General features: G+C 44.1%; 4 protein-coding genes across 7 annotated transcripts; 3 read left to right on the forward strand and 1 right to left on the reverse strand.

Moving 5' to 3' along the window:
- Window positions 1-239: 239 nt before the first annotated feature.
- On the forward strand, window positions 240-3434 carry LOC127766019 (uncharacterized). Of its 4 annotated transcripts, none has more exons than XM_052291017.1 (11): window positions 240-578; window positions 657-754; window positions 851-962; window positions 1407-1474; window positions 1561-1638; window positions 1751-1815; window positions 1996-2062; window positions 2210-2392; window positions 2556-2612; window positions 2724-2819; window positions 2928-3434. In XM_052291017.1, exons 1-11 carry the CDS (start codon window positions 248-250, stop codon window positions 3084-3086), a joined length of 1314 nt encoding a protein of 437 aa, XP_052146977.1. In that variant the 5' UTR covers window positions 240-247; the 3' UTR covers window positions 3087-3434. The 4 variants fall into 4 exon arrangements, with proteins under 4 accessions (XP_052146977.1, XP_052146978.1, XP_052146979.1 ...); XM_052291018.1 differs by having other exon boundaries at window positions 657-739; XM_052291019.1 differs by having other exon boundaries at window positions 675-754.
- A 111-nt stretch (window positions 3435-3545) lies between these two features.
- LOC127766021 (lipid phosphate phosphatase gamma) lies at window positions 3546-6273 on the reverse strand. Its single transcript, XM_052291022.1, has 3 exons — window positions 5631-6273; window positions 4176-4386; window positions 3546-3820 (listed from the first exon to the last, which is right to left on the reverse strand). The coding sequence occupies exons 1-2, from the start codon at window positions 6096-6098 to the stop codon at window positions 4180-4182; spliced, it is 675 nt and encodes a 224-aa protein (XP_052146982.1). The 5' UTR covers window positions 6099-6273; the 3' UTR covers window positions 3546-3820; window positions 4176-4179.
- Window positions 6274-7969: 1696 nt separating this feature from the next.
- On the forward strand, window positions 7970-11806 carry LOC127767161 (uncharacterized). The gene is made up of 7 exons (XM_052292404.1): window positions 7970-8312; window positions 8420-8475; window positions 8767-9617; window positions 9720-9918; window positions 10114-10293; window positions 10459-10835; window positions 11493-11806. The coding sequence occupies exons 1-7, from the start codon at window positions 8122-8124 to the stop codon at window positions 11631-11633; spliced, it is 1995 nt and encodes a 664-aa protein (XP_052148364.1). The 5' UTR covers window positions 7970-8121; the 3' UTR covers window positions 11634-11806.
- A 746-nt stretch (window positions 11807-12552) lies between these two features.
- LOC127767162 (uncharacterized) lies at window positions 12553-15814 on the forward strand. The gene is made up of 6 exons (XM_052292405.1): window positions 12553-12732; window positions 12827-12944; window positions 13048-13684; window positions 14004-14793; window positions 14872-14909; window positions 15279-15814. Exons 1-6 carry the CDS (start codon window positions 12705-12707, stop codon window positions 15285-15287), a joined length of 1620 nt encoding a protein of 539 aa, XP_052148365.1. The 5' UTR covers window positions 12553-12704; the 3' UTR covers window positions 15288-15814.
- The last annotated feature ends 1336 nt before the right edge of the window (window positions 15815-17150 follow it).

Below are 17150 nucleotides of genomic sequence, written 5' to 3' on the forward strand. Positions count from 1 at the left end.
CATAAGATCTGTGAGGATGACTGGTTGACAGTTGTATAGCCCCTTAAATCCTTATTATGGCGAACTTTATTATTGTAATGAACAGTTACTAGTACTAATCTCCTCTTCCCTCTTCCCTCTTCCCCTGCAAGTCTCCAACCCTTTGCCTCCCCAAAACCTCTCGCGAGAGCAACACCAAACGAAGGGGAAAGGAAGGAAGGAGATCTCCTATCTCTCCTGGGTGGTGGGTCCCCGTAGGCAGCCACCAATGGAGGGCTCGCCGGCGACGCGCCTCCCGGAGGCCGACTCGCTCCCCGACGGCTTCGTGGAGAGCTCCGCCGCCGACCAGGCGCCCCCTCCTCCCGCCGACGCCGGCGATCCCGCGAGCCGCTCCCTCGGCCTCGATCAAGCCGACGCAACCGTGGGCGGCGGCGGCGGCGGCGACGAAACCCTAGGGGCTCCTCCCTCGACCCTCGCCTCCGTCGCTCAGGACACCCTGGACGCCTATTCGGCCGCCGACGCGCTGCAGAGCCTCACCGTGGGCGGCTCCGCTGCGGAGCCGGAGCGTGCTCTCGGCGAACCCGCCGGCGACGCAGGAGGTGATCTCTCTCTTTCCCCCTCTCTATCGCACGCTGCGGTTCGGAGTAAAATGTCGCACCTGATTTTAGGAGATTTAGCTGTTCCTGTTGTTGCAGATGCTAAAGAGTCCTCGAAGGAGAGCAGTGTGGTGGAGCAGGTGGAATCTATGGCCGATCAGAAGGTTGTCATTGCTGAGGTTTATAGGATCTGGACCTGCCTCATTGTGCTGCATTGGTTTTTGATAGGAAGGATTAGTGCTTGCTAAACGGGATTGATCTGCTTGACTTTGTAGGGGAGTGGTGAGCAGAAGCGCAAGGTCGTGAAAAAGAGCAAGGTAGAGAAGGACAGAGAGCTGTTTGAACTTGCGCAGGCGTACCACAAGGTGGTAGCAGAGAGGGATGCAGGCAAGCTTCTATCATGTGAACTTATGGGCTGACCTGTTTCCAATAATTCAATGTAGTGCATAGATCCCTTGGTGATTCACTCAGATTTTTACTGTTAAAATAACACATCTGTAGGGTGGTTGGATAAATATCTTCTAGTGTTCAATTCATCTGAACCATTAGTTAGTTCTAACTAAAATTTCTTCATTAGACTCCTGTCTGACTGGAATGAACAATCCGTTATCATGAAATATCACATAATCTCGGCCATTTTGTCTGGTATCTTGTATGCACCAGTGTTTGGCGGCAACCTAGTGCCAAGCCCCTAAGCGCCACCGAGGCAGACAAGGTGGCTGCAAAGGGGAATACTGGTTTACGCATGCTCATGCCACATGATGCTTCTAGAATTATTCAGACTAACACGTATCTTGTATTCCTGTGTGGTTTGTGTTTGGTCTCTTGCAGCTATTGCAGTTAAAGAGAAACTAGAGTCTCTTTGTAGGGAGTTTCAGCGTCAAAATAAAATGCTAAAGGTATGGAACAAGTGTATCGAGTTTTGAAGTGTCTGTTTATTTTCACTTTTGTTCAACTATAATATCTTTTAGTGTTGATGACTCAGGAAGAGTGCCGAAGGGTGTCCACAGAGGGGCAGAATATGCGGATGGAGTTATCCGACAAATTCAATAATGCTATAAAGGTCATTATATGCCATATGATAGTGGTTCAGAAAATATAGACCAGTGTTCTTAATTTTGTTTGTATGCCAACTATTGAGCTCTTACTAATCAGATATCCATGATATTCTATAGGATGTGAGCGTCAAGCTTGATGAGCAGAAAAATGAATGCATTGCTCAGTTAGAAGAGAACAACTTGTAAGATACTGAAGTTATGCCTATGTTCTGTATTAAGAGTTTCTTCAAGTGGATTGAATTTGTTGCCAACATCATTGCACTTCTAATGACTACATTCATTGCAGTCTTAATCTACTACAGGCTTATGTTTAATTTCCTTAGATTTTGTTTTCGATAATGATTGGTAGCTTATGTTTGTAGGCTGAGAAGTAAACTCAAAGACCTTGCAGATCAATATAATATCACACAGCAGAAATATGCTCATCAGGTATGATGTTTATGACCTATATCAGTTATTATAGCTCTATGGGTATCTTGGATGTTTTTATGACTATCTTAGGGTTTGTCTTAGCTCAATATGTTGTTCGTTGTGGTGAACTTTTGTTTTTATTTGCCTTATGTTATATTTCTACAGTTGAAAGAAAAGATGCTGGAACTTGAGCTCGCCGATCTGAAAATGCAACAACATCAAGAGAAAACAGCTCAGGAACAAACCCAGATGCAGCTATATGCTGATCAAGTTTCTCAACTTATGTCTACCGAGAAGAATTTAAGGTTGCAGCTAGCTGCTGATGGAGAAAGATTTCAGCAGTTTCAGGTACCTTTGCTGATTAGGCCCTTTTCGTAATGACGAGTATATGCCTCATGGTGGTTTTACCTTTGCAGATGGCTATGCAAATATTCAAGCAGTTTCTCCGTTTTAATTGTGGATAGCTCTGCCTTGTACTAAAATTTTAAAATTGTCTACTTTACCTTATCAGGATGCCCTCACAAAAAGCAATGAAGTCTTTGAGACATACAAGAAGGAGATGGAAAAGGTACGAGTGATCATACTCATTTGAGTTCACGCACAATGTCATTCTGTTCTTAGTTATCAAATGTTTGTCCACAGAAATAAAAAAAAATATTCCATGATTTTTTTGCATCAGATGGTGAAGCTTATAAAGGATCTAAAGAAGGATAATGAATTCATGAAGAGTAAATGTGAGAATTCAGATGTTGCTCTAGTGAAGTTGATTGAGGAGGTAAATGTCTAACCTTCCATGTACCTTCACATGCATAATGGAAGCTCTTGTGCAGGTCTTTCTTTCTTGCATGATGATTAATTGAACCCTTGTTTGCTTTCTCCGCAGCGTGAGTTAATGAAGAAGCAAGTTGATAAGTTCAAGAATCAAAAAGAGAAGCTGGAATCTCTATGTCGATCATTACAGGCAGAAAGGAAACAAAGCCCGTCCGGTGGTACTCCTGATGCCACTTCTAACGAAACAAATCTGGCAACTATAGAATCATAGTCCTACCGTGCTTCACGGTGTTCTTTGTGGATTGCCAGGATTTGAAGACAGGGAAATGGATATGTATGATGTTTATCATTTTATATTTTCCTTGCGATTTTGTAAGTCCTGAATGAGAGTATCACACATTCGGCTACGCGGCTTACATGCCTCGCCATTTGAGCCATCTGAGAGATTTTCTAAGGCCTCGCATGGAATGGGAAGCAATTCAATTTTAACTGAAATGGGGGAAAATCGCCATTTGGGCCATCTCAGAGATTTTCTAAGGCCTCGCATGGAATGGGAAGCAATTCAATTTTAGCATATTTGGGGGAAATTGTGTTTTGAATGTTAATTTGTTTTATGACACCGAAATCTGATAATTGTGCATCTGGCATCCCATTCGACGTCCTAAGCACATACCGCCACTGCTTATTTCGGTTTTCTGAAACCTGCTAGAAAGAAGGGAAAACAAAACACTTGAGATGTTATCGTCGGAAGGTAACACTGAATGACAGGTGGATTCAGTTATGTTCACTATGGTCGTTTTTCTAAACATGTAAATAAATATCAGTTTGTCACCAAACTGTCAACAAAAAATGAGAGAAAGAAGAAAACAAAAATTGCGTATGGCCAACAAGAACACGGGCCAAAATTCCAATGGACATTTCTTCTAACAAAGATGCAGCTATAAGTGACAGGTATCTTGCCACACGATTATCCCCTGAACTACAGCAAGCGTGTCCGAAAAGAACCTGCATTGACACGAGTGGAACATATGAGCAACAACTAGAGATTTGAGAGATAAATGAGAGATAAGCAGGACAATCATAACTCCCAAAATCTTGTATGGTTTCATTTCGATATGCCAACAATCATAACTCCCAAAATTTTGTATGGTTTCATTTTGATATGCCTACAATAGATGGAGCATAGCTATTGCATCCATAGCTAAATTGGATTCAACAAGCAGTAAATATCCAGACTTCCAAGACTAAGTAAAAGATTGATGGAGTACGTTTTGCAATCTTTTGGATCAAATGCAATTTCAATGAGTGGAAAAAAAGAAAAAAATAACTCTTTGATAAATGATAAATTGTTATGACTTACTTGCTCAATCAGTAGCAACTTTCCTCCTGGCAGCCCTTGCGTTATCATATTCAAACTTGAGCACATCTGGAATGTGCGAAGTATCCTTTATATACAACCACCTCGCTATTGCACTCTCCTCAATCATTGGAAAATATTCAACAAGCATGGTGTTGACAATCCAATACCAGATTGCACCAAACACAAGGCCTACTACCGCGCCGGCAAATACCTAGTAAATTTAACAAATTGAAATTAAAAGAAATCGAACAGCAATACAACATGCTCTTTTTATTTCAAACACTGTCAGAGAAATAAGCAGCATTGCCAGAGGAGCATAATTCAGCTAATTATACTGTGCAGAACAGCTGAACAGGAGGACCCAATTTTAAGGGGTGTACACAACATGCAACCGCACTATATGAAAATTTCATACAGAAACGATTGATAACACCAAGGAGTATTACTAAAAGTGGGCGATAAATTACAACACAGATCATGAGGTAAATATGTGTACCTAAGCATCCAGAAAACCAGGGGAGCAGTATGTGATGTTGAGTCATGAACGATAGGTTTGAATGCATTATTCTTCAAATATCATATCCTTTGAAATGGAAACACCACCAAGACTTCCTAACTTTTCCACGGCTTTGTGAATAGATGGTTTGGTTTCTGGAAGTGCTTTTTGTTAAGATTTTAAGTAAGCTTACAGTTATGGAAACCAGCAATTGCATAGCTGCGTGGAAGGCATACGGAAAATGTTTATATGAACCTTGTGCTGAACACGTTCATTTTAGGTTCCTATTAGCAATCTACAAGACTTTGAAGCTATAATTTGACAATGCAACCAACCAATGTACTTCTCCATATGAAAAAACTGTGCAAAGCTTTCACCAACAACTCAGAAGAGCAAACATGTTGCAGCAGCCAGCGCATAGTAATATAGCATACCTCTAGCTACCTAATGTAAAGTCACCCTAAAAGCCAATTATTTGCAGCGTTCCTGAGCAAGTAACATAAATATGCTGCTCCTGATCTTAATTCTCCCAGACCAATAATTGCACTATCAGCTCCTTTTAGCGTTAAAGAAAACACGTGAATGAACGCTAACGTATGTAGAAGTACATAGACTAGTGACCAGAACAGTAATATCGATTATGTATGTCAGGATTTCATTATACCATAATGCAACTATCTTCAAACCATTATTATACCATAAAATGCACCTATCTAACCAAAAATGAGGTAGATACGTCCAGAGTAAATTTACACCTAATGAATCAGTCTTCCTGGGAGGGCAAGTTAGGGATCAAGCTAAGGCACCATTCTTAGATTATTATTTTATCATTATGAACCAATCTCAATCTATGACATATACACTAATTACGAATGCATCAATCTATCAATTTATAAAACAGACCAACATTTCCATGGCCATCCACCAGATCGGATCCGGGATTCAGGGGGGTCTCTCACCTGCGGGACGGTGTGGTAGCCGAGGTACACCCTGGACAGCATGGTGAGGAAGGCGAGCGGCCAGGCCAGGGAGGCGACCACCCGGCTCGACGGGGAGCGGCGGAGCGTGAGGAGCGAGAGGTAGGTGGCGAAGAAGAAGGTGTACTGCGAGTGGCTGGAGGGCCAGCCGTGGGAGTCGCAGGCCTCGAGCAGCTCGCAGTAGACCGGGCGCGACTGCGCGACGGAGTGCTTGATGAGCTCGTTGAGGAGCTGGGAGGCGAGGAGGCCCGCGGCGAAGCAGATGCCCTGGAGCTCCCGGCGGAAGAGGAAGTGGGAGACGAACCCGCCCAGGCTGATGAAGACCGGGACGAGGGAGACCCAGGCAAGGAAGAGGCCGAGCGTGTCCCCGCGGCGGTACCGGACGTGGGTCAGCGTGATCGCCTTCAGCGACGGCGGCACCTCCGCCGCCATCTCCTGGAACTCCGCCATGGCTTCCCCCTCCCTCCCCCCGCGGATGGGGATCTGCGCCTTGCGCGTGCGATGCGAGGTGGTGGTGGGGATTGGGATTGGGAGCGGGATTGTGGGATTTGGGGAGGCCTCTCCTCTGGCGGAGCCTAGAAGAGCGGGGACGCGTGGGGTACGCGGACTGGGGGCAAAGTGAGGGAAGATGGCCGAGAAATACCGGTGGTGAGTCGGATGGTTCAGGTTGCTTTGAGAAAATAGGCGAATGAATCAGTCTTGGTGACGTGTCCTTGCATTTTTGGCAATCGGCAAAACCGTAGAAAATCGTAACACTACCTTTTCTTATAAAAAGCTTAATCTCCTGTTTTATCCAATAGCTTAGCAGATATATACGCACGTATACAACTATACATAGAGCATGATTGGTTCTGATTGTTACAGCGTTTTAGACGGTAACAGTAAAGCCAAGTTAGTCGGTCATAGGCTGTAGCCTAAAACCACACAACCGTCAAAATAAACAAGTTCTCTATCTGCTTATTGGGGCTAGCTATAGCCGTTGTAAGTGTTGTAGCCTCAAATATGATCATGTTCTCTTAACACATGGTCAAAGAATAAAGATCAATAATAAATGGGTAAATTATTCTATTGTTCTAAAGTTGAGGTGTTGTTGGTCTTGGAAAATTATTTGGTATCTGAGTTGATAGTGTTCTTTTGCTCTAATACATATGAAGTAATAGTACCCATTGTCCTCTTCTTTGTTGGTGGCCAACCCGGGCACTTACCTAATGTTATCACATTCTTCATGTTCCTGATGATGTTGTCCGTATGTGCGCTCGATGTCCTATGACGACCATCTCACATTCAACTCCCTCGCCAAGCTCCATTGATGATTTCCTCATGCTCGTTCCCTCGTAGCACTCTTTGTCCTGAGCTCCACCACTACCACTAGCCTTTTCTTGAGCTTAGTTGTATGGTCTATCTCGTGCACAACAGGCGCTAGAGTTTGAGTTTGTGAGGTGGGCGATAGAGCTCATGCACATGAGCCATGAGGCAAAGTGGCGCAGCTCAAGTGCATGGTCATAATGGAGCTCGATGCGTGAGGGACTACGGCGATTGAAGGCGATGTATGTTAGTGCCCAGAGTTGAAGAAGGTAGTTGGACTGTCAAATCAATTTAATGATGATGACCGGAGGAAAAGAACGAAAAGAATATAAATGATATTTATAGCAGTATTGGACTAAAGATGGTGTACTATATCCGATATAAGATGTAACTTATTTTATTTAATTTTCTGCTTAAATGTTTCCGTATTTGGAGTGATAGGGATTTCTCTTGACAATGCTAAATCCATAAAAGGTCGGAAACTGAATTACCTCTCCGAGCATAATGGAATATGGATTGCTGCAACAAACTTTTCGAAAATATCCTTTGTCGCTTGCAAATTCGCAATTATCGGTACTAATAAGGTTCGCTTTGAAATTTAAGAATGAAAAAACGGAGAAATATGAAAAATACATAATTTTGATAGGAATGTAAGTATAACATTTGCAAAACACATAAATGATTGCTTGATTGGACGAAAAAAACACAGGAATTTTAGGAGAAATAAATTCTCAAAGAAAACTTCTCATGAGGTTCTACCTCATCTTAAATTTCCTTCAAAACTTTTATGGAATGAGATATTTCATAGGAATTTCATAGGATTCATTTATTTGATTCAAATGGTTATATAGAAAAAATTATATAAAAATAAAATCCTCTAAAATTGAAATGATTTTCATTTGATTCAAATGGGCCTAAGAATTCAAAAAACCTGAAGCGCAAAGTACCGGTTGGCTCCTACTCTGGTTTCTGGCTTCTGGGACGGCCTCGAGTCCGCCGCTGTCTGTCTCCACCTTTGCCCCCCATCCTAAAATTTCGAACGCAGCTATGGCCGCATAGCCCTTCGCCCCAAGTTCAAACACCTCGCTCTCTCTCTCTCTCTCTCTCTGCCCGTACACTCGGCGCATCGCCTCCTCAGGCGGCAACAGTGGCGGCGGCGGCGGCGGCGATGGAGTTCCAGCAGGGCGGCGGGGGCGGTGGCGGTGGCGGCAAGGCGCGGGACAAGTTCTCGGTCTACCGGAACCCGTCCCTCGCCCGCGCGCTCGCCTCCCGCAGCGTCCGCCCCTCCCTCCCGGTCCTCGTCCTCCTGGCGCTGTCCCCCATCGCCTCCGCCTCCTCCATCCTCGTCCTCTCCTCCTGGTACGCGTCGACCCGCATCGCCGCCGCTTCTCCATCTTCTAAACCCTAAACCCCCAGATCGCAGCAGATGCGTTGGGTACTCATTTTGTTTGTGGCTGTTATGCTAGGGAAGGGCAGCTCGTGAAGGTCGCCGGCCGCGCGGGCCTCTCCATGGCTGCTGCCGGTAAGCTCGCCTGTGTCCCTGCTGGGTCGAGTTGGGCGTGTGCGTGTCGGCGCTGTGCTTTGTTTTGGTCGCTCGTCAGGTGCTTGTAAAAATGCCAAGCATGTCTAACTACGGTGCATCGCACGGCAGATGTGTGCTGAAATGCTTTCTCTTCCAACAGCTCTAATAGTTGTAAATAAAAACTTGCATGTTCAAGTTCATTTAACATGGACTGGGTTTTTACATTTGGATTATGGTGGATTTTGTTGTGCCAGAGGTGCCTACAAAATGTAACTTGCTGGTTTGTTTCAGTGCTTGTCTTTAGGTTGATTGAGGCAGCGCTGGGTCTGGTCGCACTTTTTACACTGCCGGCTTTCTTCAGGGCGGTGATGCTCTACAATGGGAAGAGGGCACTTGCCAAAGAGGACAAGGTTGTGTTATCTGAACGCCAACTGGGGCTTCTCGGGTTAAAGATGACAGGTTCAGAAGCAGGTGGCACCAGTGAGAAAACCAAAAGGCCTCCCAAGGCAAAGCCATCGACTCCGTCAGAGCCAATTGTTCCGATTAGGAGGTCTTCGTTCAGCTATACGCCATCTCGGTCTTTAGGGCAATCAAGGATTGGTTCCAGCAATTTGAGCCCTGGTGGTGAGAGACTGACCACATCAGTGCAAATATCACCTTCCACTCCACTACAAAAGCCTATTTCTTCACCTTCAACCCCATGGTCTAGGAAAAGCTCAGGCAGTGCGAAGGGCATACAGACAGAGGCGATGTTGGAGCAGTTCTTGGCTGGTTTGGACGAAAATATTGACACAATCACAGAGTCAGCCAGTAAGATTGCAACACCTCCCGCAACCATTACGAGCTTTGGTGCTGCAAGCCCTGTATCAGTCATTACATCAACCACCCCTTCTGGTGCTGCAAGAAGCACACCTTTGAGGGCTGTGAGGATGTCTCCTGGCTCCCATCAGAAGTACAGCACGCCACCAAAAAAAGGCGAGGGTGAGCTTCCACCTCCAATGTCATTAGAGCAGGCAGTGAATGCCTTTGAAAATTTGGGTGTATACCCTGAGATTGAGCAATGGCGAGATAATCTCAGGCAGTGGTTCTCTTCTGTTTTGATGAACCCACTTGTCCAAAAGATCAAAACTAGCCATATTCAGGTGCTCTGCTTTTGGCAAATTTTGAGCTGAACTTATACCTCTAGTCCAATTTCAGTGGCCAGTTGTCACCATTTTTTAAATTTGTTTTGCCCTACCTTGCAGGTTAAGCAAACAACTGCTACTGTTGGGGCTTCAGTTACTGTTAGCCAGGTTGGAAGTGATCTTCCAAGCACAACAGCGCCGGTTGGCTTATCTCCACTTGGTGGGACTAAAGATTGGCAACCGACTATCACGGTTGATGAAGATGGCATTCTTAATCAATTGCGCACTGCACTTCTGCATTCCCGTGATACGCCTGTTGGTGAGTTTCTGGTGTAACTTAAACATTTTATTGCTGTGGTTTTGCATGTTCACATTCTACCAAAATGTTTTGCACCGAGCACTTTGTACTGTGGTTAAAGATGATACACTAAGATTCCCCCAGATTTAATTTGTTTGGCTAGCATGGATTTACCTACTTGTTACTTATTAGCAATGCTTTTTTTTTTCTGTGCAGCACAAACCTTTGGCAGTCCACAACAACCACAACAGAATCCCCTCCTTCCGTCTATTCAAGCATGTATTGATGCAATTACGGAGCACCAGAGGCTTAACACACTGATGAAGGGAGAGCTGATAAAAGGCTTGCTACCACAGAGTAGTGTCCGTGCTGATTACACTGTTAAGAGAGTTCAAGGTGAATGTCTTACACTCACCATGTTATTTCATAATGGCATATCATGGAGCCTTTAGCTGAAATGATATACTAGTATTATATTTTCTAGCATATGTTGGAGCGAATTATGACTGAGAATAAATTTTGGCATGATTTGCATACTATTCACATTCTATCATGATACAGAACTTGCTGAAGGAACATGCTTGAAGAATTATGATTATATGGGTCATGGAGATGGTTGCGGTAAATTGGAGAAAAAGTGGATCAGTGAACTGCCAACTGACTCGCTCCTTCTTCTGTACTTGTTTGCTGCTTTCCTCGAACACCCAAAATGGATGCTTCATGTTGATCCTACCTCTTACTCTGGTGCCCAATCTAGCAAAAATCCTTTATTTCTAGGAGTTCTTCCACCAAAAGAGAGGTTTCCAGAGAAGTATGTTGCTTTGATTTCCGGCGTTCCAGCAGTTATTCACCCAGGTGCTCTTATACTGGCTGTGGGCAAGCAGAGTCCTCCGATTTTTGCTCTGTACTGGGACAAAAAGTTGCAGTTTTCTCTTCAGGTGATTTAAATTTTCATTCATTTATTGCTTTATCTAGTTTTATCAGCATCAATATTCTTATTTCTCCTTTTGAGGCAAAGCATCAATATTCTTGTTTTTCCTCCTGACGTTTGTATATAAACCAACTTTCTTTTTAAATGAAAAATAAGATGCCATCCATAGGCAGTTAAAGGATAAGTCAGAGAGAAACAAACCCAAAAGAAAGGTTGTTTGGTGGCCTGTGTTGTTCATTTTTGTGATAATCTGAAGTAATCATCATAGTATGTCAAAAGAGATTGGGAATAAGCACACTGCAGCAATCATAACCTGTTTTACCTTTCGCCTGTGTTGTTTTGCTACAAACATGTGATTTCTAATAATAAACAAATGATTTGAGTCTGATGACTTTAGCTCAGACTGTCTGGTGGCAGTGCACCTAATTGGAGTATATAGCCTCTCATATTTTTGACAACTTAACACATTCTGCTAGCTAAGCACAAAACATTTGCATAAAGATATAATCCATTATATTATATTAGTTTGACTTGACTTGTAGTGAATTGTTGGTTTGTCGCACACTTGGGTTCATTCTTTGATGGCACTGTTCTTGCAAGAACTTTTTCCAAAAAAAAAAGTCCAGTATTATTAATGTTATTCCCCCCTGCTTGGATTTTCCAGGGAAGAACGGCATTGTGGGATGCTATCTTGCTTCTGTGCCACCAAATAAATGTTGGTTATGGCGGTGTAGTTAGGGGAATCCACATAGGTTCTTCCGCCTTGAACATCCTGTCAGTTCTTGATTCAGACATGGAAAGCTGAAGGACTGCGTGCTGCTTGCCTGATATCACATCAGCAGGAGCTAAAGATGGTTTTGTAGTTTGTACTTTGAGGAGATAAATTGTGATCAGCCAGTTGCTGAATGTAAACTAACACCAGCATGCTTCGAACTAACCTACTGTTAGATCTGATTTGTCCTGGTGAAGAGAGCTGAATTTGTGCCCCAGGTTGTACTAGTATCTTGATTCTTGAATCGCTCATAGTCCAAGTTCCTTAATTATCACTTAACACAAATGGATTCAGCAATTGGGCCACTGCACAGCCCAACCAGATGGGTATGTTTGCCTGCTTGAATGATCTTAGCCTGGCTCGTATGCTCATCCTGGCCGAGCTGAGCCTAGCCACATGCAACATGGTCTATCTGGTTGGTTGTCTGCAATAAGTAAGCCTGGATCATCCGATACATTGTTTGGTTGCCTGTATCTAAAATTCTTGTATGCAAAAGAATTGAATTTGTTTGGTTGGTTGTGTATTTGTATAGGCTGGGTGTAGTTACCCCTGCGTATATGGTGAATATATAGAAAATAATATCGTGTAAACTATAACAGTATAATTGGTAAACTATTGGGGAAAAAATCAGTGTACAAAAGTTAGCACGTCATACATCGGAAAAATTCATCGCCCAATAAAATATAAACGATTGGCATGTATAGTATATTTAATGCCTTTTACATTATCACAAGTCAGTTAGAAAAAGAAGAAAGGGAATTTTGAAAAAAAAATAAAAATGACATCCTGCTGCCGTGATGGCGGGTTGCTGGACGGCGAAGCAAGAAGTGGAGGCCCAGATCTGGCCAGAGCCCATTGTGGCCGCCGGTGGCCCGGCCCACCGAAAGGCGCGCCCTGGTCGTCGGAGCGGAGCGTCCGGTTCAAAAAATTTCAAACCCACGCTCCCAACGGCAACTCCCACACCTCCCCCACTTTCCCCACGGCAACATCCCAATCCCAATCCAATCCATTCGTCTCCCTCCCCCATTTCCTCCCATTCCAATCGAACGCCTCGTCTCCTCACCTCCTCGTCTTCCTCGATCTCTCGTCGTCGTCGTCGTCGCCATGGATCCCCACCCCACCCCGTTCGCAGGTAAGCAAGCGTCAACTTCCGCACCAAGATCCCCCCAATGGTTACCTCTCTCTCTCTCTGTTGACGAGATCGATCCATTCCGCGGGTTGCGCAGGGAAGCGGCGGTCGGTTGCCGCCGCGCCGGCGAAGATAGCGGCGCCCAAGCCCAAGTCCATCGCCTCCACGCGCACGAAGACGACGAGGAAGTCTCCCCCAGCACCTCCACCGCCACGGTAAGGAGATCGCCGGCAATCCATATTGAAAAATCCTCTGTAAGATGTGTAGCGCGACTATGGTTTCGCACTTTCGCTTACTGAGGTAGAATTTTTTTTCCAGGCCACGGCGCGCGTTCGGCACCGTTCGAAGCAGCAACGCGCATGATGCCCCCGAGAAGCCGCCGCCGCTGCAGAAGGCTCCAAAGGTGTCGCCGCCGCCGCCGCAGAAGCCTGATAAGGTGTCACCGCCGCCAGCTCAGAAGCCCTCCAAGGTGTCGCCACCGCCACCGCAGAAGTCCGCGAAGGTTTCTCCGCCGCCTGCGGCGAAGCCTCCGAAGCTGTCGCCGCCAAATCTGGCCAAGGCGACTAAGCCGTCTCGTCTGGCAGCAAAGCCCCCTAAGAAAGCCGCGCCGGGACCGGAACTGGATCCCAAGCCCAGGAAGAAGGCGCAGCGGGTGAGCTTCCAGGAGGACGCGGCGATGTCGGTGGCCCCTGGAAGCGGAGAGAAGGTGAAGGTTTCCACCGATGACGCGGCTGGTCACACGCCGATGGTGGCCGTGAGAGCCCTGGAGAAGAGAGTGAGTGTCGTCGCGTCCGCGGAGACGCCGTTCTTTAGTGCGCAGAACTGCAGCAATTGCAGTCTCGACCCGCTCGAGGAGTCCACCTACTGGCTCGCACATATCCACCTGGCCGAGTCAGTTGGGAAGCACAGGGTTGCTGCTGCGTTCTTTCAGCTTGCATTCGAGTGCCAAGCTCAGGTGAGAGTTCAATGAACATGGTTTTTAGTTGATAAGTCAATCTAAAATTTAAACTGTAAGTATACGTGCACTTTATGTTCTGGTTATTGTAGATGTATTAGACATTGTTTCTTTTTCTTGGAAGAAATTATGTTTTTGTGGGTTTTACCTGAATAACCAATTGATAGGAACATAAACACTCGTTGACTGTTCAAGACTTCAGGCACAACCTACTGATAGGAAACATTTCATTTTTATATTATTTTTTTACTTTACTTATTAGCAATAATCTACATAGTTATTGATTTCACCTAAAGAAAAAGTTTACTTTTGTGGACAGCCAATTCACAGGATCCAAAGTGAGCTAAGGAATTATACAGTGCGCCATGAGAGTGCCAGCACTTTAACCACTTTATTCGATGAGCTTCTCCTTGCCCATGGTGGCATCCCAGTGAACCAACCTAAGTTTGAAACCGATGGTTTTGAGGTGGTGGATACACCTTTAACTACAGATAGTGATGACAAGAGGCTCGATAGTACCACAACTCAAGTGGATGAGAGATGCTCGGAATGTGACTGTGGTGGTGATATCGTCGATGTGGCAGTTCCCAGTATTGTGAAACCACTTGAGGAAGGCATGGACCAACCGAGTTTTGAGAGGAAGCTGAACGACGGTTTTGAATTTGATGATTGTGAAGCTGTCATTGTGGACAAGCTGGTGGGAGGACATTCTGATCTAGAGAAGATTGTTGATGTTAATGGTCCTAGCGACAGTGAAACAATGCAGTCAGCATGCAGATCCTCCATTGATAGGTTAAGCTTGAAAGGGTCTCCAGTAGTAAGCGGATTGTCTCAAAGACAGCTCTCTTCAGACAGTCCATTAGATAAGTTGTCTCCGTCTGCACGGAGCTTGTCTGCAAAGCGCTTATCATCTGTTAGCCCGCTTGACAAAAAGTCTCCATTTGGTAGCAGCTCGTCGAAGAGGCTCACATCCAGTTGCCCTTCTTCTAAGAAATCTTTCTCCAGTAAAGCCTTGTCATCCAAGCGGATGTCATCTGGTAATGCTTCTGCTGGAGTCGGTGATCTTAACGAAGTGATTGCAGATATGGAATTTGACTGCCCTGCATCAGGTAACTCAACATGTCCAAAGCTTTTACTTTGACATTGTCCCTAAGATTACTTATTTTCTGATTGAGAGCACCTTGCAGATGATCAGCTGGAACTGAAAGAACATGGGGATTCTGAGGTGTGTTTAAGGGTTTTATTTACACTCTGGAGTTCTGCAGAAATGATATGATGGATTTAAATATAGCTTAATTTTAACAGTAGTGTGCTCATGTTCCTAGTAAAATAAAATTGTCACCTTGTCGAAGTAAGAAACTCATTACACTAGTAAGGCACACACATGTATTTGTTAGTTTGCACAATAGTACTAGTATTATCTACCGAGCTTCCAAAACTCTTTGATGCATCTGTTGCTATTACAGCCCTGTACGCTTGAAAGAATGTAGTCCCAAACCATTTTCCTGACCACTCTAACAAAGTAGATTACATATGTGATGAAAGATCTATGTTACAAGAACAGTTACTTAAAGTTCTTACACGTTCTTTGCAGATCAACTAGCTTCTGGAGAGGGACTTACTACAGCGGTACAACTGCAATGGGTGCTAATATAAATTTACATGTAAGATTTGCTCGTCTGAGTATGTTCGGTAGTTTGAATTTCTGACTTGATCACTTTGCTAGTTTGCCTTTGGTGTGGACTCGAGCAGACATGTGTTTGCTCACGCGTGGTGTTTTATTCTCACCAGTCCAAGAACATGGTTTTCAGCAAAGATCATCGTGCTCGGATGATCTTTGTGTTCTTGGCAGTTGACAGGTTCTGTGTGCTTGCTTAGCATGACAAATGAGGGTTATGGTATTCTTGTTTGATTTGGCAATAACTTGTACCTTCGGTATTTGAGGTCAATGTAATATGGATTTCTTTATGATTGCCAGTGAACACTGTGAACTGTTGATGCCCGTGCAAATTTTCTAGTTCCCTCTGTCCGAAAAAAAATATCAAATCCTTGTAGATTCATCTGTATGATTTGAGTTTTTATGGGATAGAGAGAGTACCTTTTGAGCAGAGTCAAAACATTATGGAAAATTTGTCATAGGCCATTGAAAGATTATGGCCTTTGCTTGTGGATACCGCTAATGAGACATTGTCATTGGATATTCCAATTCTGTTAACATTTGCTTTTGGACACTATGGGAATTACTTTCTTTAGGTTGATAATACTTGTTTTCGACAAAGATATGGTCTTCAAAAAGTAACTTTGACAACTAGTTTCTATTATAATATATATAGAAACATCAACAAATATATGATTTTATTTGAGGTATTTTTTAAGACTAATTTATACATATGGTTTTATATTTGTAAATAAACATTTTAGATTTTATTTATAGTCAAAGATTTTAAATTTTGACCAATATTATTAGCTCAAAGGGAGTATGTATAAAGTGGAATGTCCATAGCCCCATCTTCATCTTTCCCTTTTTCTCCTACCAGGCCATTGCATTGCACCTCTCCACCATCCTTGTTCTCCCTCCACACTTCCTTGGCCTTACAACACTTCACCCTTTGGTAGGAGCTACTTTGTTGAACAATGAAGCACTCCATTGTTCGCCACCATAGTGAGTAGAATGACGTTGGCTGCTCTTTTCATTGTAGCATCACCACATTGTTACCGAATGGTACCTCCTCAAACCCAGCCACAACCATGTACTCTCTCCACTCTACCCCTCACCAATAACTTATGTCGTGAGATTCGTGCCAACCTTGGGCTCTAGCAGCCACCTCTCTCGTACGCCCTTTCCTTGAATGTCACATATGTTGACTCCAAGAACCGCAACAACACCTCAAACCTTATCGTGAACTCATCCGCTGCCATCGTCATCCGGTTCAAGCTTCGAGAGAAGAACCAACTTAGGGTTGTGGCCTCCGATCTCTTCACTCCTTGATATATAGCGGACTGGCCAAACTAGGGCATTTCTCCCTGTCATCATTCCTTGAGTCCATCTAGAGTGTAGAATCATACCGCAGCATCCCTACCGTCCACAAGCTTGCTCATCCTTGCGTCCACTGTTGTTACCGTAGTTTCAAGTGCAATGGAGGAATGAGAGAGATGGAGAGAGGAAATACAAAAGAGAGATGGAAGATGACATGGGTGACGCTAGTTTGTAAAAAGGTAGTAGGAAGTTATTTATTTAAATTTCTCTCTCCTACTCGATTGAAAATAATACTTTAATAATAGTCTTGCCAAAGGTTAACTTTTCAACGTCGTGCATGTACTTCTTCCATCTTAAAAAAATATTTTTGTTTTTATTTACATTAAAGTTAGAGAAAGTGAGAGATAAATATATCAAAGCTTAAAAATATGAGGGGCTAATGTCCTGGAGTTTGAAAAAAATAAAAAGCATTATAGTCTTTTGATTTTA

This window comes from Oryza glaberrima, chromosome 3 (genome assembly GCF_000147395.1).
Source record: "Oryza glaberrima chromosome 3, OglaRS2, whole genome shotgun sequence".
Classification (NCBI taxonomy): Eukaryota; Viridiplantae; Streptophyta; class Magnoliopsida; order Poales; family Poaceae; genus Oryza; species Oryza glaberrima.